The sequence below is a fragment of the Leptosomus discolor genome, chromosome 5, assembly GCF_034619465.1.
Source record: "Leptosomus discolor isolate bLepDis1 chromosome 5, bLepDis1.hap2, whole genome shotgun sequence".
In the NCBI taxonomy this organism is placed as follows: domain Eukaryota; kingdom Metazoa; phylum Chordata; class Aves; order Leptosomiformes; family Leptosomidae; genus Leptosomus; species Leptosomus discolor.
Genome location: NC_141395.1, coordinates 60,487,094 through 60,511,330, shown reverse-complemented (window position 1 = coordinate 60,511,330; position 24,237 = coordinate 60,487,094). Strand labels below are relative to the sequence as shown.

Below are 24,237 nucleotides of genomic sequence, written 5' to 3'. Positions count from 1 at the left end.
CACAGCTGTTTGTAAGTAATATTTTGAAACTGAGATACTACTTTTCTTTCTTTGCATTATTCTGAAACAAAAGATACACCAGCAGGATCAGTTTATTTTTAAAAATGCTTACAGAAACCATTTTATTTGGACTTAAGCCTATGTAGATGCAGAAACTGCCCTGACATGGTAAAGTCTTCAGTGTAGCTGAGGTGAGCTTTGGATGTTGTTAAACATACTTCTAACAAATCCTGACTACTGAGGGTTGCTAAACCAAACTATTATTGCTGTCTGTTTCAGTTGCTGTCTGATATGCTGGAAAAAATACAAGAAAAACCTGTCAAATTGAAGAGCTTCTAGAATATGACGGCCAGAAAATTATTGAGGTATTTAGGCTGCCCTAATCTAGATTTCTTTAGTGGTTTCATCCTGATTTTGATAATGCCAAATAGATGCATGCATGTGTTTTTATATATGATCAAAAATACTGATGTTTTGTATTAAAGCAAAAAAAGACATTTTTGAAGTTAGAAAAAACCCAGTAGTTTCATGGCAATTCTGGCTCAAAAGGAGGCTCCACCAAGTAAACAAGAGATGTTGCATGGAAAACACAAATTTAAGAACAGATCATTCTCTACAAAGATATTGAAAAGAATCACCCTATAAGTCAGAAAATTGCTGGTATGCCAAACAATCTAAAAGTTTAGGAAATAAATACACACTTTTCCGAGTACTGTAGAATTAGTAAAAATTCAGGAAAAGGGTGCACAGTAGGGAAAAATGAAATTGAGTGGTTTTCCTCCTAATAAAATAACAACAGTGAGGTTTTATTCATCCAGTGATACAAGAGCTAGAAAATGAATGGAATGACATGGAGGGAAGTGTGGAAGAGGAACTTGTGCCAGAGTCTGTGACATTTATCACCAGGATCAGTTTCAGACTAACGAGTAAAGAAGATGCAAGCAAGAATAAAGATGTGCATTTCCTGTTGAGAGCAATGAAACAAATAGGTATAAACAGAATGTTTGTAGATCCTCATTCTTGTAGGGAATTCTACAGACACAGCTATTCCACATCCACACCACAGCCCACAATGTAATGTATACTTCCTGACAACCATAAACAACAGCTCAGAGCTCTGAGTTAGCTAATTTCTCATGCCAAAAAGTAACCATAGTTCTGCACTGCTGCTGGACTGCTTCTAATACCCTTGTTTAAAGATCACTGGAGAATTTCTGTTCTTCTCTGCCGCCTGCATTGTAAGACATCTTAAATTAATCCATTTTAAACTGTCTCCCATCCCTACTAAAAGTGGGCAGACGGAGGACTTTTTGTTTCAGTCTAGTTGTAAAGATGTTGCCAAGGTCACAAGTTTGAGTTTTTCAGGAAATTTTGTCACAAACGGTATGTTTAGCTTTGACTGTTACCGAGCTCTGCAAAAAAACTGAGAGGTCCACAATGACTCCACAGACATTGTACAGCAACAAAATTGGGGCTAAAGACAAGTCTTACCTACAATAACAAAACCAGGTCAACCAGAGGTGAGAAAGTAAGCCTTATACACTTTCACCTCTTGCTGGATATTCTATATCAAGCATTACATTTGTTTTATTTTCTTAAATGACTACCATAGTCATTTGATCAAAGTAATTTTTTTTCATTAGAGAATATTAGTCTAAGTAGCACTGACAATTTTTATGTCTATTTCTTTATTTTATATAATGTGATTAAAATAAGGAACTACTACATATTACTTCTACATTACAGTATTTGATGAAAGATGCAGGTTTCAGGCAGACATTTCCTTTTTCAATTAAACAATCAATTGTCATATAATTTATGAATTTATTTTGCACATCTCTAAAAAGAAAATAAATATTAAGACTACTTATGTCTTATACAATATTTACCTTTATGAACTACTTAACGATTTGTGATTGAATTTGTACTCCTCTGATTTCATTACCATGAGCAGAATCCAATTTTCTTAATCACGCTAAAGTATGTCTTAAATTTTTAATACAAAGCCAGTTTATGTCAATAGCACATAATAATATGTTAACTTAAAACATACTATCAAGATATTACATTTTTAATCTCAATTTCTTTTCTCAGATTTCTTTATTTTGAATTTACATTTAAGAAGTGGGAAGGACTACTTTCAGGAAATAATAATAGTGGGAAAAAAATTGTACTTTGTCAAATATGAGTCATAACCAAACCATTTCCTTCAGTCTCATTTAGAATTCCTTTATAAATATATATATATGATCTTTTTTCCATTTCAATATGAAATTTAGTCATCTCATTCTGATTGTTTAGATCATCCTTTACATCTTTCCGTGAGCAATTAATCAAACAAGAGAAACATTTAAACAGCTCCCACACAAAAGATTAACATCTCCAAAAACATATTTTGTAAGAAAAGCAGATAATATTCTATTTACAAAAAACTCAAAACCATGCAGCAAAGCAAGATAAGCATTGTAACATATTAGTAAAACCTACTTTTGCGTCAATCTACAGTACCTTAGGAGCTTCCTAATGAAAAAAGGCAAACAACTTGTACCTGAACAGAATCCTAAAGCTAAATAAATTCAGTAACACAATGGAAGAATTCATTTTTTATTTAAATAAAGTTTTGGTTATTCTGATGTACTTTTAAAATGCAAGATCCAAGTTTCATACACAAGACGTCTGTTTCTTTAAACAAGGTACAAATTTTTTGCCTCTCTTCCACTCAAGGCGCTACTATTACTTGGAAAATGCAAAAAAAGGATGTGTTAAGTAATGATAATGGACGATTTAAAGAGACATTCATGTTTACATAATGACCTCAAGCACAAAATTATTTATTGCTTAAATACATACATTTTGTATGTGGGATGCATAGCCATCATCACTATTGAAACCTGTATGAGTTTAATATTGGGTAAACAGCAAACAAAAACTAGTTGTCTCTTTAAATTTTAATTTAATATTTTAACCCCCATGCAGAATTTTACAAGCCGCTCACAAGATGACATGAAACTTGTTAATATGGTTTAAAGCAACACACTATAAAAATGGGAAAACGGACTACAATGTAACGTTTTCCTACTATGCATTTTCCATAACAAACAAAAGAAAAAACCACAACTTTAGTTTCTGTCAGGCAGACGAAGTCTTTACCTGAACCCTAGGAACAAAAGGCGTTGTTCTTCTACTAAGGCTTTGGCTCTGGTAAGCAAAATTAAAGAAAAAGCAATAAAACAAAACCAAAAAGGACAACACGCTGGAAACTAAAAGACCAAAAGTAAAAACAAAGACACACAACTATTACTTTAAACACAGCTTTACACCAGTGACATATTTATCTAACACAAAGTATTTCAATGCAATGCACAAATTAAATCTGCAAATCTGTCACCAAATCATAACAAAACCCTGCAATGGAAATTCTGGCCTTAGGGAAGTCAGCAGGAATCTTGCCACTGATTCCCCAGGAGCAAGCATTTCACTTTGCAGGTCTACAGATAACATTTACAATAGATTTAGAAATAACATTGACAAAAGTAGCGGGTCAGCAAAGTGTGATTTAAAAGTGGGGTAGGAAACATAAGTTCAGCTTGATTATCTCTTTCAGGAAGCTTGTAGAGGCATAGTCAGAGACAGAAACAAGTACAGTTCACACACTGATAGCTTTGGTTGCTCTCTAGAGCAAAGCAGGTAAAGTAAAAGTTTTTCTCTTTTCTGCAACTTTAAAAGGCATTTCTATAAAAAGCCCTCCTAAATACTTTAAAAATTATTGAAAGAAAGTTAGTGCTATCTGGTATTAGTATTACATGGGGAAGGTACAATAGATGTATTTCAGTTCTCTAGCAATCATGACAGACATGGCATATGGTATATACAGAAAACCTTTGCATGAAATGGGATCTAGATCATTTAGTAAACTTCATAGTTGCATTGCACACATAGATGCATTTATAACTCTATTTTTGTGATATAACACTTTGGACCACATATAGCCTTGTGGCTTCCAGCGGCTATATTAAGACTGCATCAGCACAACTAACACTCCTAAGTTCCTGGACTAGCTACAAACTCCAGCCAACCACTCTCCATCATCAGCTTAGGGCAACAGCTAATGGAGTGGCACAGAAAGGGTACTGAGTATGCGGAATGGACAGGAACAGGAGCACGTGTTAATACCTCAGAGGGCCAGTGAGTGGGGGAACAGAGGCATGGGAGTAGGTCACAACCACCACAGCAATCTGATAGATTTGAATCTCCTTCACCTCCCTGCTCACTTTGCCTGAGATTACTGATCTATTTCAAAGTGATGGAACGAAGCTACTACTCAATATTCACTTCCGTAAGAAATGTACCCAAAGTATGGAGATAGGCAGTGTGATGATGTTTCTGTCACCGTCCTTGCTTACTTGGCATGCACAGATGCCAGAGAAATCTGTTTCATAAAATGTGCGAAGTAATCTGTTCCTACACCAAAGCAATAGGATATATGAGAAAATTTGACAGTCTGAATCACTGGTTTTATCTGATGTGCTTCTGTGCTCTGCAAGGTGCAGCAGCTGCATGCTGCCCCTGACTCTGCGCAGGCAATACTGCAGAGCCCAATGTACGGGTGCCAGAATGTGACCTACTCACATACAATAAAAGTAGATCTTCAGCTTGCTTCTGCTCCGTATTACAAGAGAAATACAGATATCCCAGAATATCACAATCCTAAAAGGGATAGAATATCTGCCACCATTCACCAAGGACCCTCATGTGCCATATTCTGCCTGGGAAAACCGAGGGCAATAAGTACATTGTGTGCCCTACGTAGAACTTTCCAGGTTTTGATGTTAGAACAGCAATTAATTGAGTAGAGGTAGAAAGGGGAGAAAAGAAAGGGGAACAGGAAAAAGCAAAAAGGGAAGGGGAGCATGTCTCATACTCAACCTCATCCCCCCAGTATGATGATATGTTATGTCCTTCACAATGTACAATATCCGCTTTCTAATATTCTACAGATATTACAACTATAATTCATATACATGTATTTTTATTGCTTTATAAACTGTAAATGTATGGAAAATCTATTGAAGTGCTTCTGTGGTTCAGTTGTACAAGGAAATAGATTACTTTTATAAATTACATCCCTTTTCTGTTAGAATTATCACCAGTACAGAAATTAAATATTCTAATTTTATACCTGTATCTATTTACAGTCTTCTAGTCATGTTACCAGTCTCTAAACCTAACTATTGCAAACGCATTCCAAGTTACACTTTTCATGCAGTATTGAAAAGTAGCCAGAATGTAGCAATGAAGCGAAGAGCACCAACACACAAAGAATATTGACTTTTTCAAAATGATGTTAAAAGAAAAACAAACCAGTAAACAATCACGGAAACAGGAACCAGATAAAGCAAGTAAGAATAAAACACTAATTGTAATAACAGTCAGATACTCCCCTGAAAGAACAACGTGGATCAAAAATGCCATAAAATAAACTGCACAGAATACAGATAAATTATTTGTATACCTTAGTAAATTGTAACATACAACTCTTTACTATAGCTGCACATAATTTGTTCAATTAAATACATATTCGGGCAGAATAATTATTAATAGAAAGAAGATTTCCTAGCTATGTGAGATGGTATGCTTCAAACACTTCAGACCTGTATGTGAACCGCAGGTATCTCCATTTTTGCCCACAACTCTTGTATTTGACAGCCTATTAACCACAGCTTCCCTAGCAATGGTCCATCAGGACTACCTGGTATTGTCCAAAAGTACAGAAAATCTTGCCTATCATCTGTTCCCTCAGATTCCTCACACCTGTCTGTATTCAGCAACCATCGCCCAAATGTCAACTGACCCACCATTTCCACAAAGAACAGCATTCTGCCTCCATCTGCTGCCGGGGCTCTGTAGTTATTCTCCTGTCTAGGCATTCACTGTAAAGAGCACATTCCCAATTACATTCAGAATTTAGTGTTTCCTTCCATTTCCATCTTATTCAGCTATTTGGAACAAACAAGTGTTCCATCAAATGTTCTGTCAGAAAAGAGTTGATTAAAAACATGGAATATCAAAATACTGAAGCTTGTCCATTTTGTAGTGTTCAAAATAAAATATTTTTTTGGAACTTGAGGATATTTTTAGAATTCAATTTTCCCCTATTACTTCACCTTTACTAAAGGTCCAAAACTAAATAATCTCATAGTCCATTCTAATTTTTCAAAACATCTCCAACTCTATAGAGTTGGTTTTTTCACTAGCTCTTCCAAAGTTGCAAAACTTTTCAAAGTTATAAAATGAGAAACGAAAATTTTAAAAAATTAAGGAAAAACTACTTATTGCACTACTTTCAAGACACATAAATGCCCAAATCTGAAAAGTCAAAAAATTTGTGATATTCCGAAACTGGTTTAAAATATCAGATCAAAAATAAACTACAGATATTTACTGGTTTGAAAAAACTGTTCCTGTAGAACACTTCAATTATCTTAAAGTCATCTTTTTCTAAAAATGTATTTTAGTCTACACATTCCAATGTGCCCAGTTAGGTGCCACATTGCTATGTATCCACACCATCTTCAGACACTGTGACAGCCACCCTTCCTCCCAAAGCCTTGAGCCAACAGCAGCAGGAGCTGGGTTGTGCCATTAACACAATTAACATGAAATACAACTATTTCCAACTTTTATTTAGCTGGTGAAATAACAGAAGTGTCCAAATTTTCAAACTGTCTGCTAATGTTAGGTGTCTACATCGAGACAGTGCGACTTTAATTTAGAGAGTTACTGAGCATTTCTGACTTAAGTGTCAGTCAACTGGAGCTGTGCATTCTCAGGCATCACCTGCTCTCTGAGGAAAACAAGGATACTGTGTAGTAGGGACTATTGCATACAACTGCAAAGAGTACATAAGGGAGCACAAGGATAAATGTAAGAAAGATCTTTAAATGTCTCCTAACATTATTTGCTTTCCTCAGGTGGAAAGAAATGCTTATTTATCATTAATAAATTCTATTTATATTATAGTTTATATAAACTTATTAATAAAGGCATTTATATCTTGAAACAAGCAAAAAATAATGAAATAGGAATGATGCCTTCTTGAGTTAAACACTGAATTTATATGTCATTCTGTGATACAAAACCTTGTGAATTCTGTTATTCTGAGTAAATTAGAATATACCTCCAAATCTCCTGATACTATTCTTACGCACCTCAAACTGCAATATCCTATCAAACTGCAAAATCAACAGACTTACTGACTTTACTAATAAATCCTAACCTTAACCTCCTGAAGATTTTGTTTCTGAAACTGAGACAGCGAGGAAGTCAGTTCTGTGTGGTTCCTATTGGGACCATCGTTGTGCAGTGAGCAGCTAACTCTGGATCTTGAATTTCGTGCTGGGAGCTAGGAACCAAAACTTTTTGACAATCTAATCTTTTATGAGATATAGCCAAAAGAGATTTCTTTCCCCTCTGTTTCCACTATCAATAATTTTTACTATCTTGTAAAAGTAAATTGGTTTTTAGAAACCTCGGTCTGTGTATTTTGACAGCTCACGTTCATGTTTCCCTTGTCGTTGTATTTTGTGCAAAGCATTCTGCACTCTACAGACAAGATTTCTAGTTTTCCATTTATCCAAAAGATTGAGTCTTTCAAAGTAGTTAAGTACAACAGTTACAGAAAATTAAAAATTATATATTGTAGATGGCTGGTCTGATGAGCAAAACAAATAATGTCTCATGCATTGCAAAATGGAGTCAACATGGCTGCTGAACAGACAGAAAAATATTTCTTCCTCTTCTCTATCAATACCATAAACCATTTCTGTGAGACCTATAAATGGTCTGCTTAGATTTAATGCATATTTTTATGGCTCACTCATCTTAACATGAACAACTTGGAAGAAATATGAATGTGACACTTTCAACCTTGTTTAACACTGGCTTTGCACTGCTTCCGTTTCATTTTCCTCTCCTTTTCCGTGTGCACCAGGCCACAACTAAACACTTTTGAAAAATCACACTTTGGAGTTGTAAATGACAGAGAAAGGTGTACAAAACCCACAGTCTTCAGTTTAGTACAAAAAATCACCCTTGCTCTTCAGTTTAGTACAAGAAATTACCCTTTTAAAGAAAACATTCATGAAATGAACTTTGTTCTCAATGAGAGTGAAGAACTAAAGTGAATAACAGTGGTACAAAAAATACAACACAAGTAAGTAAATAATCAAAGGGATATCTAGGGAAGGGTATATATGAAAGCTAGTGAAGAAATAAGCAACATTATTGACCAAGCACACAGGTAATAAAAACTACCAAGTGTACACTTAAGTGTTACAGCTGAAAAAGTGTATACACTCAACAGCACAAACATAACTGTGGGCCAAGATTAGACCTTTCTGAAAATTTGACTCTGCCAGTCTAGCTTAACAGATAGATAGATAGATAGATATTAAAAAAAAAAAAAAAAAATTGAACACAGATAAAATTTCCAACAGGTAATAAAACAGCGTGTCCTTATGAAACTATGGCCCTGCCTACACTGAGATATATAGCATTAACCAAAAAATTTAGCTAGTGTAACAAGAAATTTATGTTAGAGGTAGTTTGTACTCTGCAGTGAGTCGTATATGCTGCAAAAAGCACAACATTAATATCAATGAAATGTTTACATACTGAAAGTTGTCCAGACAAGAACTGTGGAACATCCCTTAACATGCCAGGACTCATAGGAGAAGTCACTGAAATAGAAGGTCGGTCCATTTTTTGAGATTCAAATGAACTAGAACCTGTAATTGTAAGTACAAATATTTTATGAATAGTAGCACTTATGCATATTTCACAATGTTCTTTAAATAAAAATTATAGAAATATAACCAAACATACAATAAAGTTGTGATAAATACCATTTTTTTATCTATTTAAAATTACCAAATAATGATACTCAATCTTTTTGGTGCTCAGAAGCAATCAAAAGCTTTTATTTACAGAATGAAAAATAGTTTATTCAGATATTTCTGTCTGTAATTGTGTCAGTAAGTTGAAAGCCCAAAATTCATAAATAGTAAAATAAAAACTTTACTCTGGTCAAAGGAATTCAGTCTTTTGATTTACTGTCTTGTACAATCACACTAATTTCCAATTAGATTTTTACAAAAACATAAGGTTGCATGTAGTGGGTTTTGTGCATTTTGTTTCAAATCTACAAGGTGCACCAACTGTCAGTGGACAAGTTTTGACATATAAAACATAGAGTAAAAATAAAGTATTTTTATAAATGCAAAAGACAATCCACATCTCACAAAACATAAAATGGGTTTTATTTTAAGACTTGGCTGATGAGTAAAAAAGTTATTGGAGGAGGGTTTCATATTATTATAATCAAGTTTATGCCACTGCATTTATTCATGGCTTCTATTATAAAAGAGTTCTAAAACGATGATAAAAAATAACTCCAGGCTGAAATCCATCATATCAGATCTAAGCCAAAGAACAAGTTGTTATTCCCCACATGAAATACTGGTGTAGCCTATTTAAGGAGTGCTGAATGATTCTACTAAAGTAGAAGTATTCCGATTTCAAAGTATCTATATCTCAGGTTGTAAATAAAGAACATTTCATCCCCATTTTTAGTTTATAAGGTTCAATTGAAATGCAAACCAACAAAACAGAAAGTTAAAAATTACTGTTAATGTTCTTGTGTGTTAGTTAGAATTATGCTTTTCTTAGCAATCAAAAATAGCCTAAGCTTATAAACAAATGTCAAGCCTAAATCAAAATATCCTGACTTTTGATAGTTTATTGTTAAACCAAGGTAGATAGACAATGCAATAAGGTGACCTATTGAGACAAATACAGACAAAGAGACAAAGGCTATACTGACTGTAGACAACATTTTTCAATCTATTTGTGCTTACATAAAAGAGAGAGAAGATTTTCCTACCACACAATTGAAACTTACTGGACTCCAGCTGTGCATGTGTGCTGTCAGGTATTCTGGGAATGTCCCTGAAATCAGGAAAATTAAGACAGGCTGATCCTTTATCTAACAAGCACATTCAAATTTCAGTTACACTATAACACTTCTCAAGCCACCATGGAATGCCTCAAGAAAGGTGTATGATCTGCTGGCTGTCTTCAGCCATGGGGAAGATTTATCTTTTAGCCAGCATAAATAATTTTGGTGGCAAATTAAAGCCTACAGAACAAGCAGGAGAAAGGCAGTCACAAATAAAATAATTCAGCAAATTAAAAAAAACAATCTCAGAGTTAACGGTAGATTTTTGATGACATTATACATTAATTACATTTACTGGACCCTCACTCAAACATACTGGACTGCCAATATTGACTACCCCAATATGTACTTTACTGTCCTTGAACCCCGAATTTGGACATCCTTACTTTTTCCATGACTAAATGAAATGTGCGATTTCAATTGGCAAAATTGCATATTGCGTATACATGAGATGTTGCAAAACTTGTATTAAACCATGTGTACAGCTACATAATTTTAAAGCACTCAGTTGCAGTGACTAAGTACCTCATTACGCCCACCCTCCCCCAAAGGAATATATTCTTCCTATGAGGGGCAGACACTACTGTATGCTAATAAAAACTCTCATTATGCTAACAAATAACTTCAGAGGTATTTGAGCAAAACCACACAAGATGGAAAGCTTCAGCTCCATATCATAGCAAGAACAATATTTGAAACCGTGATGTGTGTTTCAGTGCAGTTTGTTTCTTCAAGGTCGCCTTGGGTGTCAGTGCCCATGCACTGGCAGCGGGCTGCAGGGTGGCCTCAGTGAGGACAGGCTAGGGCTGCCCTGTGCCCCTCAGCCAAGGTGGTGGCGCCTCTGTGATAACGTATTTAAGAAAGGATAAAAAAAAGCTGTGCAGCAGCTGTGAGAGAGAACAGTGAGAAAAAAAAAAAGAACCATGAGAGAAACATCCCTGCAGACACCAAGGTCAGAGAAGGAGCAGGGGGAGGAATGACCACAACCCCTGTTCCTCACTCCCTGCACTGCTTGGCTCAGTGGGGAGGCAGAAGAGCAGGGAACAAAAGGAGTGAATTTGAGCCTGGGAAGAAGGAAGGTGAGGGGAAGGATGGTTTAGGGGTTTTTTTATTTCTCACTATCCTATTCTCTTATTAACACCTAATAGCTTAAATTAATCTTCCCCAAGTCGAGTCCATTTTGCTCATGATGTTAATTGCGGATTGATCTCCCCATCCATATCTTGATCCATGAGCTTTTCTGTCTTATTTTTTCCCCTGTCCTGCTGAGAAGGGGAAGGGAGAAAGTATCTGGGTGGGCATTTGGTGGCCAGCCAAGGTCAACTCACCGCAAAGGTATATGAAAAGGAAGGGGAAGCTAAAAATGCTTTCAGTGGTATCTGCTGTCTCATACAACGAAAAACAAGAGTCTGTACTATATATAAATACAACTTATCTAGCTCCTTTTAGGTATACCATTTCCAAACATCTTTCAAGACTCACTAGAAAAATAGCTTTACGAAGCAGACTGAGCAATCTTTCCAAGCAGATTGATGCACAGTACCCATTAATTCAAATTAATCAGACGCATGCAACTGCTGTAACTGCCTGCTGTAGAGAAGGAAAAATCACTGTCTGTTGTTAGTAAGCAAAACTTGTCAGAAACTTACAAGGGCTATTGAACAAGTAAATATTTAAGTTTGCATATTTGATATATGTAGGATTTATAAAGGGACCCAATACTGGCCTATCACTTTACTGAGAAACACACTCCTGAGCCCAACTTGTAATTTCAAAAAAGTATTCCTATCATATGAATTTGACAAGAAAACCTTGAAAACATGTATCATTGTGAACAGATTGAATATGAGTTTTCTATAGATAGATGAAACAAGAAACTTGAGAGCTTTGAAGACTGTCAGTTGTGTTCCTAACGCATACAGTTCCCAGTATTTCACGGCAGTGTGAATGGCATTTCTTACCAGGAGTTCTACAAGGAACTCTCACTGAGATAAAGAGATGTAGGAGAAGCAGAAGTAGTTTAGCCATGTCTTTACATTTTAAGATATGTTCCGCTGCAAGCCGGTTGTACAGAATAATTAATAAAACACAATGCATCATTCTTTCCAAATTCAAAACAGTAATAACTGTGAAAATAACATGCATTTTAAAATAGCTGTTCCTGAGAATTAGAAAGTAGAAAATAAACAAATTATTGTGTATAAGAGACAGCTAGCTCACACAGAATAGCAACGTGGCTATCAATTTTTATTTTAAGATAGAAAAAGGGATAAGTTACATGCCAAAATGGTATGATCGGTTTTTTTTAAAGGAGCTTTCCATTTTGTCTTCCTTTATCACCTTAGCTTGTCATCTTCAGTTTTCTTAGCAGTCAGCCCATAATAAAATGGAGAAGAATGAACAATCGGAATTTGGTTTTGTATTCAGAATATAAGGACGTGACAACAGGTTCTCTCTCTCAGCTATGTTAATTACCAGTAACTGTCTGAAGATTTCCGGCATGAGTTAGTGCCTTGCCATGAGACGATCAAGAGACTCTCTCTTTTTAAGTAATAGGATATACCTCAATGCAAAAGTGAAATCCTTCTAGTGGGCATCAATTATTCTAATTGAAATAATTATGACACTTTATTCCCTGGGGCAGAACACAGACCTACAGTGTTACATTTCTTTGGGCAAGCATAAGATATTCATTTCTATGGTCCACCTGATTATGACCTGAAATCTTCTAAACTTAATAGATAATATGATATTTCCAATTCATCTGCTCAAATCTCATGAAAAACATTTCTGAAGTTATCAATATCAAAATCCATAGAGTTACCATACATCTAACTAGAATTAAATTCTTAATAACCTTACCAACTCACAGAAAGTATTCATCACTGAGACTTTCTTTATAAACCCATTTAGATTAGTAACAGGAGTTTTGGAAGTGAAAACCCTCTTTTACACCTACTGCAAAAAGATACTGGGAATCAAGTACACAGAAAAACTTTTTTAGCCCTGAGCTGGCTCAGTTCTTCAGATTATGTGGCAAGCAGTTAATGCTGAAGAAGGCACCATGAGAGCCCAAGTCACTTTCCTTAACAAACTATAGATGAGCTGCTCGACAGCAAGTGGGAGCACATGACATAACAGAAGACATGATGAATATGTAGGTACACAACAGACAGTAAATATAAAAGCACAAGAAATAATACAGGAGGTTTCGCACAATAAAGAGAATGCAGAAAGAGTAAAAAAAAGAGTATTTTCAAGATGCATGCAGTTCCTTGAAACTTTTGCTATACATCTCTGTTTGAGAGAAACTATGAAAGACCTTCCACCTGTACGAAATGAATTTGAAACCTCCTTTTCTGAGACAATGTTCTTCTAGTAATGTAGTCTGTCCCTTAGCATTATTATTATTATACTGACAATTCTCAAGTTAGGCAAAGGTTTTTAAGGATAGGACAAATGATACAGCCTTTGCCCTAAAGGGGCTGCAATTCAGTATGTATGTTGGAGATATCTTTTCATCTATCTGACAACATAAAGCAGTTTTTATTATAATCAAGTTCGTTTAAAATTGTTGAATGAAATTAAGTTCCTACATGTTAAGTTACTGATGTGTCAAACACAGTAAGTTCCTATTACAGCTGAACCAGTAACAAATTGTCCTCACTGAAATTCCATCCCCAGATCATATGCTTCTAGTATTTTTTTTTTAGTATTTCTTAAGTTTTAGTTGATATGTTATCCATGCTTTCTCGTATAAGGTAAGAAAATTGTGTGTATCTTACACAAAATAAAGGGATACATATGTTTATTAATATATAATTATAGAATCATAGAATCCTAAAATAGCCCAGCTTGGATCTTGAAAGACTATACAGTCCAACCTCACATGGAAAAGGGAGCTTAGATGAGACTACCTAGCACCCTGTCCTATTGTGTCACATACATCTTAATAAATTCTGGGGCGTAAAAGAGAAAATTCTAACTGTAAGCATCTTCAAATTCAGTGATAAGCACTCCTCTCTTCACAGTTCTGGTACAACCAGCTGTGGAACTTCCAATGGAAAAGTAAAAAAGGGATTGATATGACCATAGGCTGTAGGAACTTGGAAGAAAAAGGACAGATGAAGAAGGGGAAGTATTCACAGTGTAATATAACAAAACAACTATTGCTATACAAGAAAAAAATAAGTTTAGACATTGAGAGAGAGGTCTGAAAGTTAGGAAAACTGGACAATGTAAAGCACCAATGAAAAAGTCCCACACAGTGCCAGCTATTCATTCAGATATGGTCTGCATTAGATAAAAAGCAATAATTTAATAGATTTCACAGATGAAAATAATGAGAAAGTGGATTCGAGACTTTCCAAAGCATATTGATTTTGTCATTATCATACTTTATTTTGTGCAATATTCTACATTGCAGACTCTCTATAAATAGAGTCCATCAGTTCACGGACCAAGTCTGCATATACAATTTCATATATATTATATAAATATGGGAACGGAGAAATAAAATGAAGTGTCAAGAACTGCAATAATAAAGACTGTAACCACAGTCTGAGGGCCAATATAAGCTGGATCACGAACTAAACAACCACAGAAGCTGACCTGTTTTTGACCATATTAGCAGCTAACGCCTGGGACTCTCTCAGAGTATACAGGATTTCACACCATCTCTTCGTACTTACTGGCATGAATTATCATTCTAGCTATGCTTTTGGCTTACAAAATTTTGCATACAGTTTTACTTTCACGTAGTTTATGATTCTGTTTGATATGCTCTGCTGTAAAAGTGAAATTAGCAACATTTTTATCATATTTAATACAAAATTTTATGAAATTACTTACCCTATTGGTCTTGAAACAACAAGCTCCACTTGTGGCTCAGGTTTGGATTCTAAAATGATGTTATACACCTCCTCAAAGGTGGCTCCTTGTAGTAACCTTCCATTCCATTCCAATACTTCATCACCTATAATTTCAGTAATAGCACTCGGCTTAGGAAGTCTGCTGTGGACTGGACTTAACGATGACAATTTAAGCCATTCTACTGTCAGTTTACTGAATTGTGAAACCTGTGTTATAAAAGAAGTTTGCAGTCCTTCATACAGGGAAGTCCTCAGTATTAAAGGTTTTCTGCAGCTCAGCTTCATATAGTTTGGTGAAACAATTTTATCATCAGTAGGTCGCCTATTGAGTCAGATGTAACTTGTACTCACTTTGGCAGCTGTGGCTTACAGAAACCCCAACATGCTCTTTAGAACTCATCAACTTACTATTTTGAAGATTCATTTACCTCTACAAGTTTAGTATTTAAGGTTCAGATAGTTCTTATGTTAATAGTTACTATTTCTGTCACATTCTCCAATCTAGCAATCCATGGTTTACATGTTGGGATAGAAGCAGTTTCTTAGCCAAGCTGGTTCCATTTGCAGATTTGTAATAGCTTGGTTTGCTCTAAATAAAATATACACCACAAAAGTACCGGGCAGGACATCAGTGGAATATTATTTTGAGTATAAAAATTGAATAAAAATGTTAAAATATTATTTTGAACAACATGAAAATTTATATATTTCACAAAAGCAGTAATGTCAATAATCTAGCAAGTGAATGTCAGGTTGAATTCTGCAGTAGTTTATCACACCTATTTAACATAATTTCACATCTAATTAAACTTGCTCACTTGTTATCATCTTCAGAAAAGCAACTCAACAGTATAGATCTATAGTAGATACATACCCGGTCTAAGATGCCCCACTGTATCAGCTAAGCTTCCTTTTTTAACTTTGGTGATAAATGCGCAGAGTCGACCTGATTCAGTCATCTTTCCTCCTACTACCTGTTTCAAAGAGGAAGTATTTTCATAGAATGAAAGTTACTTTAAATGACTTAAATGTTCTAGCAACAGAAAGAATAATTCAATTATTTTGTTGTTTTTCAGGTAGCCCAGGTAAGATAGATATACTTGAAAAAAACACCAGAGAATTTTGGCTCTGACAGGTTATGTTTGTACCTATTCTGGCCATTTGTGTAATTTAAACACAATGCAAATACAGAATGCTAAAGCTTTTAAACTTTAGAAAATGTATGTACAGTATTTCACTGTATTGTAAATTACCACCCAGAAAAAGTAAGGTATTGGTCATTAGATTGCTTACTTCAATTCTTTTTATGTGAAAACAGATATATTAATGTAACAGAACTCATGATGTTCACACTAAGCCTCAAACGTTTCAATTAATCAAATCCACTTTGGCTGGGCAAGTCAGGTGAAAATATTTGTCATACTGAAGATTTCTCTACAGGAAACTTCAACAGGTTTGACCTTAATATTTATCTTAGAATCAGGAGATTCAGATATCAAAATCAGTTATTACTGCATAATCTTCAAATTCTTAAGGTTTATTAACAGTCTTCATATTGGGATTTAAAATTTGCAATACTAAATCCAGTTTGGGTTACTTGCAATAATGTAAATATTTGAAAATACAGATCAGGAATAACTGCTGAAAATCACTCTTAAGTAGTCTATTGAGATTTAAAAGTAGTTATTCTTGAATCTAAACAACTCATGAATCTCAGTGAAGAGTTCATCTTTATAACAGCAGATTTTAGAGTTCTAGACATAGACATTTAAACAAAAGGTACTTCATAGTGGCACTGTCAATCTCTTCTCTTGCATATTCTGACATTAAAACAACAATATATATATATACATATTAAAAGTGATGCTCAACTGGTTTCTCCGCTGAGTTGAAAATAAAATCATTTGTCAACCTAATAAAAAATTCAAAAATTTCCAAAGCATGTTAGTATACGTTGACAGTAAATACACTGATTCTATCCCTATTTACTGCGTATGACTATAGACTAATCTGTGCACCCAAAGTGAAGTCAGTGTCATGTTAAATAGAGAACAGAGAATTAATCAAACTTCCTAATGATTTCCCACAACAAGGATATTGAATCAAACTAAATACATGGTTGTTTCTTTTACTATGTATAATTCATTCTTACTCTTGTACCAGTATTGCTGGAACTGCAAATAATAATATCACAAAAAAGAGATCAAGATACGAGCTAGAAACATCTTCATAATGTGTTCAAAGAGTACTGCATCACAAAGAAGACGCAGACACATTACTTTGTGATAGCATATACTAAATAATTTCTGTCTTTAGTATTTAAAATGTAGCAAATCAAACAACCAGAGGGGAAAAAAAATCCAGAAATAGGCTCTTCTATTACCAGACTGTGCTCTGCCTTGAAATGCCATTAACTTCCAGATGTCACCCACATTTTCAAAAGTATTAATTTATTTTTCACATTCTCCCCTCTTTTGGGGAACAGAATTTATACTATGGTGCAACGCTTAATACTGAAGAAAGCAGACTTGCTTGCCCGGCAAGGATGCAATCAGTACATTGCAGAGGAGACATTCTTAGAAAACTTGTGAAAATATGTTTAGTCTTTCAGAAAAAATACAAATTTTTAAGCCTGTCAGGGAACCTGTAAAATTATTCTTGGTAACTGAATATAAAATGTCTCTATATTGTAATTTTGAGACTTATAAGACATTCTAGATATGGGTATGCATACACTACGTAGTATAAGAACACTTTCATTAAAAAGGTAACTAGTTTAACTGAGAGAGTTGTTAGCTCCAGAATTATTTGTTACCAACCTTCAATCCAAGCATTGCTCCTGAGTCTCTAGGCACACTTCCATCTTTTAGTCGTTTATTTAACAAAATCCGACCAATGAGGCGGTCTCCATCTTTGGATGGTTGCCAAGTTACTGGATGCTATAATATGGTGTTAATGGAAAACACAGTGAATAAGATTTTAAAGAAAAATATTTCAGTAATACTTTTCATTTCCTGATACATTTTTAAAATGCCATGAAAGTATTATGATTACACTAATATTTAAGGTGATAGAATGACAGAAAACTGTGCTGGGAAAGATTTATTTGGATATATAGTCTATCACAATGTATGTCTAATAATTAATAACATTATCTATTTTACTAAATGCAATTTGTAAATATCTAGAATGATTTTTGCATCTTCATTAGATAGATATAGACAACTATACATAGTTATCTATATCACATCTGAGTACTGACAAAAACAACTGTAGGGGTCTAATATAGGAGTAATATTGAAAAAGAAGTTTAACTCAAAACAGAAATTTGATGTAAGACATTTCTTATTTTTCCACTATTCCAAATATGTCAGTTTTCTCTAAGACTGAGAAACTTTTTCTTGTTTTACTTTCTCTCAGTGGTAGTATATTAAAATTTATAAACTACATTACAATGTATAGTCATTATTCCATTTAAATGTATTGTTTCTTTCTTGGAATAATTACTTCACATATGAAGCGCAGTTACAGTGAAGGTTATTATTCCATTACCATACATAGGCACAGTTATACTTGTATATTGGCATAATTAATAAAATTTTAACATTTTATTTTGTGTAATCATAGCACTTTTTCACAGAAAAACACTATTTCATGCTCTATTTCATGCAAAATTAGCAGGCACAGACAAATCTGCTCCCATTACAACTAATAATTCTAAAAAGATTTATCGTAATCTCCACGAAACAGAAAGCAAAAATAAAAAATACCAAAGCAGATGGCAAAGCCTTTAATTCTGCACAACACTGCACAAAAATGGCATGGCAACAAAACAAAAGAACAACCATGACAGTAAAAGGGAAAAAAGAAAAACAACTTTTCTGTGCAGAGAGACCCAATTTTCTCCCTTTTTCACCTGGGGTTTAAACTATTAATTTAATTTCAGCCCCAGGAGTTTGAACATAGTAAATCAAATAAGCCAATCAGTAGAATACTTACTGTTAATTACTTTATACTTGAAGGTAATATCATGGTATGCTATTATGCAACCGTATGATATGTCTTTAAATTTTTTTCTTAGGCTGCCAAGCAGTAAAATCTTGCAAACATGCAGAGACTTTTCATTTGTTTTTCTTTTCTGCACCTTAAGAAATGCTACATTGTCTCTAGAAACACCCTATCTTTTATTTTATGCGCTATTTTAATGAGTGACAGAGAGCAAACAAAGACCAAATGATCAGGTTGAAATGCAGGCTCCATAATCTCAGTACCTTCTCGCTATGGCTATGTTCCTCGTTTAGAGTTGTGCTACTACACGTATCTACCCCAGAGTCTTTTATCTGAGGCTCAGACCATTCCAAGTCCTCTTCCAAAGAGTGGCCACCAAAGCACACCATTTTCTTTTGCCTCTCGGATAAGGTGTTAGAATCCGACAAAACTGCCTGCTCACTAGTTTTTCTTTTTCCCCTTTGACTGTTCCCTATAGGTGTGGGATAAAAAAAAGGATACAAAAAAGAAAACATGCAAAGGTGTAAATAAAACAAAGGAAATGTGAAATGATAAAGGAAACTAAATGGTAAGGCTCCACATGTCTCACCAAAGACATTGGGGATGCCTCACTGCTATGCCAAGACGTATGATCCAACCAGTTGTAATCCATGTCTCCTGCGAGAATCAGACAGACAAGATAGTGCAGTAAAGGAAAGGTGAAAGAAAGGATAGACAGAGATACAGTAAAATTGTAAAGACTTCTGATTATCCTATCTGATTCATAACCTCTGCTAGCAGGACTCGCAAGGTGCTTGCAAGAAAAAGTTAAGGCTCCAACAGGGTACATGAAATATGAAATACAGTGAGGAAGGAAGTACGCCTATGTGTGCCTATGTATACATAAAATTATATACAGGGTAAAGCATTGTTGCTTCAGAGTTTTTAACCTTCCTATAAAATCACTTACAGAAAATTAAATGAAAAGGCAAACTGTATTGTATTCCTAACAGAATTTTCAGAATGGAAAGCATTTGAATATGGAATGAGTTTTCATCATAATCTAAAGAAACAGTTTTGTGTTAAGGAACATATTTCTTTGCTTTCCTAACACAAACCAGTGTTTATTCTAATCACTTCAATAAAATACTTAATGGTACTGTATATTCAGCTGTACAGTAGACGACGTTTTAAGGAAGGTTAAACAATCTGTTAAATATGATTGATTGATAAGGAAAACAAATATAGAAAATATTTTTAGAATAAAAAGGCTGTTAACTTTGCTCGAAATTCCAAGAGAAATGTCTACTGGTTAAATATCGGGAAGAATTCTAGTACGTACAGGTACCTCATAACTGGGAATAAATGTGTAGGTTTTGATGAAATATATATATATTCCATAGAATCAGGATTTAATCTATATGGCCGACACATGGCACAAAGAAAGGTTTAAAAAACAGTTTTAAAGAAAAGGTCTAAATTAATGCTGTTGTCCACAGAACTGGAGAGTCACTAATGAATTTTAACAAAACATTCTCTTTTATGTAGGTACTTTAAATTGTAAATTATGACCATACGTTTTGCATTATTACATTTCTCTTTTTTTTTTCCTCACCATTTTTACTACATGTTACATGAAAAATATTTTGTTGCTACATTCTACCTAATATTTTGATACTATGATATGCAGGACAAGATGTTGACTTTTCTATTGAATTTCACGACCAAAGAACACGAAACCAAAGTAGTTCTGCTATTTTCAGTGCAGACCACAAATGATATTTTTCTGTTTCCATTACTTCAGATCCTGCTTTGACAGTGCTCAACCTATTCCTCTGAACCTGCATCAATACATTGGTGAAATATAATTATTAGGTCTAATCACAATCTTAACGTTTGTCTAGAAAACTTTACAGAGATGATATGAAGATACAGCCCCATAAAACTAAGCTACGAAAAGATAATACACACTTTAGAAAAGTAAAATACAGTCTCCTCAGAGGGATATTATGTACAATGAGAAATATAATATTTTTTTCACCTGTTTTCTCTGAACATATAGACTTGCATATGCTGTATGGAAAAAAAAATCAAGCCTCATTTTCATTTTAAAGATGGAAATGTACAGAACACAAAGGGTTTCTTTTCAAAAAGACACTCTGAACTTAGGCCCCTACATTTTGCAGAAACATTGTAGAATATCAAATATCCTTTGATTTCATAAAAACAGTGGTAAAGGGACCTCATAAAATTCTTTTGAAGTTTTAATTCATTCATATTTTCTAAGTAATAAATAGGCCTGCTGTATTGACTGTGCTTCTTGATTCTTAAGGAAGATAACATTTTTAAATGGGAAATTCTCATCAAGACTGCTTTCTCATGACCATTAACATCTTGACTATGTTACAGGTGGCTATCCTGCTACAGGGAAAAGAGATATCCTTCTGAAAGCTAATAACATTTTGCAAAAGGTACTTCTGCCATGGAATCTCCAGTGCTGTCTTACCTCTGCCTCCCTCCAAAGACATTGCTTCAGGGGAACTGAGTGAAATCATCAGCGAGCTCCTGAAGATCTAGCCTTTACTGCATAAATACACATTTAGAGATATCCAGAAGATAGCAGGAGTACCAGCCTACATATTGCCTGTTTTGCAAATCCTGGTTTTAAAATATATTTAAAAATGGATCTTGAGTGAGGAAAACTCATCTCATTACAGCAACAATGACTTCTCAGCATTAATGGCATGAACTAAAGACACATGAGCCCATACAGTTTTTTCCTAGCAGTTATTTTCTGTATCATCAATACAACTTCTGTACCCAAAACCAAAGTCTGACTAAAAAAGTTGTAATGTGTTTCCCTATAATTCGGTGTTTAATTCTAGGAGCAGAGCACTGAAATAAAATGGGCTTTATAAGCAGAACACTTAAAACTGATCATTCTCACTGATTCTACTTACTATTTCTGATAAATGGTGTATTTTCACTGAAATGACTACATTTAAATGTAGATATCTACCATTAGGTGTTAAGAATCTACCACTGCAAATTACTGGACAATTTTTAAGGTTTCAAAATTTTCAGAAACAATCTTGACTATCACTTATAATCTAAAAGAAACCACCAGTAAAAAATCCAGGAGTACAGCTATTATGTCCTTGCTGTTTTACAGTGAACATAGCACTTTACCTGTACCTTATGAAATCCATGTCTTTACCAGCTCTCCTGTTCATGCAGTTTCCCATATCAATTATACAGTCTTTTATGAGCTTGTCAAGAGCAAAGATTCTTATCAAACTCGACTTTCACTTGTGTGTCTACAAAGAAAATAACTTCTTAAAAACAGGACAATAAGTTACTGAAAAGATGAGGCCCCTGAGAAGTATTGACTGTATACACATTCCCACTGCAAATGTGCAGTCAGCAAAAACTGGTCCAATTTTCACCTGCTGCTTGCATGTCCACAAAATGTGCATACAGGCATACACTCAAAGACAGAAATTCAATTAGCTTTACAGTAACTGTACTTTACAGTACCGAAGAGCTGTACGTATGTACATTCCTATAGGTGTTTATATGAGCAGTGTTGGGCTCTAACAGTCTGGCATATACATGCCTACATTTGAAACATCCACATTCACTTTCAGTTAGAGAAAGAAATTCTGGATCCTTTTTTTTTTCCAATAGAGCTATCCAAAATAGTAATCTACATACATTAATGTGTTCAATAATATGTGATAACACATATTATTTGAGAGAGAGAACTTAAAAGTTTAAAAACTTCCCATTATACAGTAAAAATAAAATACACGAGTTATTTTCCTACTATAGAACTTCCAATTTCTCTGTACTTTCAGGGAAAAAGAATTTTCTTAAGGTAAATCTTTTTTATATCCCATTAGAGAAATTTTACAGCCAGCTCTCAAATAATTGAATCTAGAGACCTCTAATTCTTCTACCCAAACTTTGGATATTTATTGCACAGACCCGTACATTTGAATTAATCAGCCTGTGTTCCTTTTACAATCAGTGAAAAGAAACTGAATTTTTTAAGGTGTTGTTCATTTAACCTGTTTTAAATGTGTACTTCCAGGTGAGTTAAATCATACCTTCATTATACCTAAAATGTCTTATGTCTCCTCCACTGGTTATAAAGGAGGTCTCAGTGAATCATTCAGATGGTCATCATCTTTTCATCAGGAGGATCCTACTACCCCAAATTACTATTTTAACAGAGCCTCAAGTATTTGTTTACTTATCCAAGAAAATACCAAATTATCACAGAATAGTCAGGACACTTCAAGCTTTCATGGAAGGCAAGTCTACAATTAGAAATACCAAATATTTCTTTTAATATGTCATTTGAACAGGGTATCATATATTCTCTTTTTCACTCTTCAGCTTAGTAGTGGTAATGGAAACTAAAAGGATCTCTGGACAAGTTTCTGTGTTCAAGTCTTTAAACAAAGGTCCCAGGCTCATCTGCTGGTGTAACTGATTTCCACTTACTAAAAAGGTTTCCAAGAGTCCTCTCACCCATGTATTACTATATGGTGAATCCACATCATATATGTGTCCAAGATTAGGCACATTTAGCTCAGTGTACCCGAGGCACTAGCACATACAAGTTACTTACATTTTAAAAGATCCAGTTATTTTACAGCAACAGTTACTCTTTATCAAATGGTAAGCCCTGAACCTAAACCTGCATGGAGGAGCACAGGTAAAGTTGAGCCTGTTGCCTAATCAAAGCACTCCCACTTCTTGCTCCACTATTTTCCCTTCTCTTCTTCAGTCAAGACATATAAAGCTGACTTTCTTTTTAACTTACTTGTGTCTCACAGCGAATACCAACTATTCTGAAATTAAAATAAGAAAACAAGCAACAACTCCATCCAAAGACTGTTCTGTTCATACGTGTATTCTTTTTTTCATTAAAATATGTAGCTGTATGTTTCAAAAAAAACCTTGTAGGTCATCTAGATTTTGCCCTTAACACTGCATTAAGTCATCTAAATGACAGGTCTAAAGACTATAAAAGTTGATAAAATACAATTAAACTATTATTAATAGAATATTTAGACTTATAAAATTATACCCAGGATGACTGTCTGGAAGCCCTGTAAAGTACGACATTTCTGTGAGAGACATGTATTGCTTAGTACTCCCACATTTTTTTGAGGTACGGTGAATGACTTGATAAAATCACTGGATGTAAATTTTTCAGTGCAAGTTCTATAAGTATTAAAATCTTCACTGGATAAAGGATTTGTGAAATCTTGTAAAATTAAAAATAATACGTGTAAGACACATAGTGCTTTGTTTTCCTACAAGAAAAATTGTTAAACCATAATCTTCCTGTAA

The 24,237-nt window shown here is 34.4% G+C and overlaps 1 protein-coding gene across 39 annotated transcripts in view; it reads right to left on the bottom strand.

Moving 5' to 3' along the window:
• The window catches only part of RIMS2 (regulating synaptic membrane exocytosis 2), a 478,829-nt gene that overhangs the window by 207,031 nt on the left and 247,561 nt on the right, over nucleotides 1–24,237 (bottom strand). For 20 of the 39 annotated variants that reach the window (XM_086465565.1, XM_086465576.1, XM_086465572.1 and 17 more), the window contains 6 exons: nucleotides 19,484–19,551; nucleotides 17,706–17,825; nucleotides 15,761–15,860; nucleotides 14,867–14,990; nucleotides 9,959–10,005; nucleotides 8,674–8,786 (listed from right to left, as the gene is read on the bottom strand). In XM_086465565.1, the coding sequence (XP_086321691.1) occupies nucleotides 8,674–8,786; nucleotides 9,959–10,005; nucleotides 14,867–14,990; nucleotides 15,761–15,860; nucleotides 17,706–17,825; nucleotides 19,484–19,551 (572 nt within the window). Of the gene's footprint in view, nucleotides 1–3,150; nucleotides 3,199–8,673; nucleotides 8,787–9,958; nucleotides 10,006–14,866; nucleotides 14,991–15,760; nucleotides 15,861–17,705; nucleotides 17,826–19,157; nucleotides 19,367–19,483; nucleotides 19,552–24,237 lie in introns of all 39 variants that reach the window. The other 19 variants (XM_086465563.1, XM_086465573.1, XM_086465570.1 and 16 more) reach the window with 3 other exon arrangements.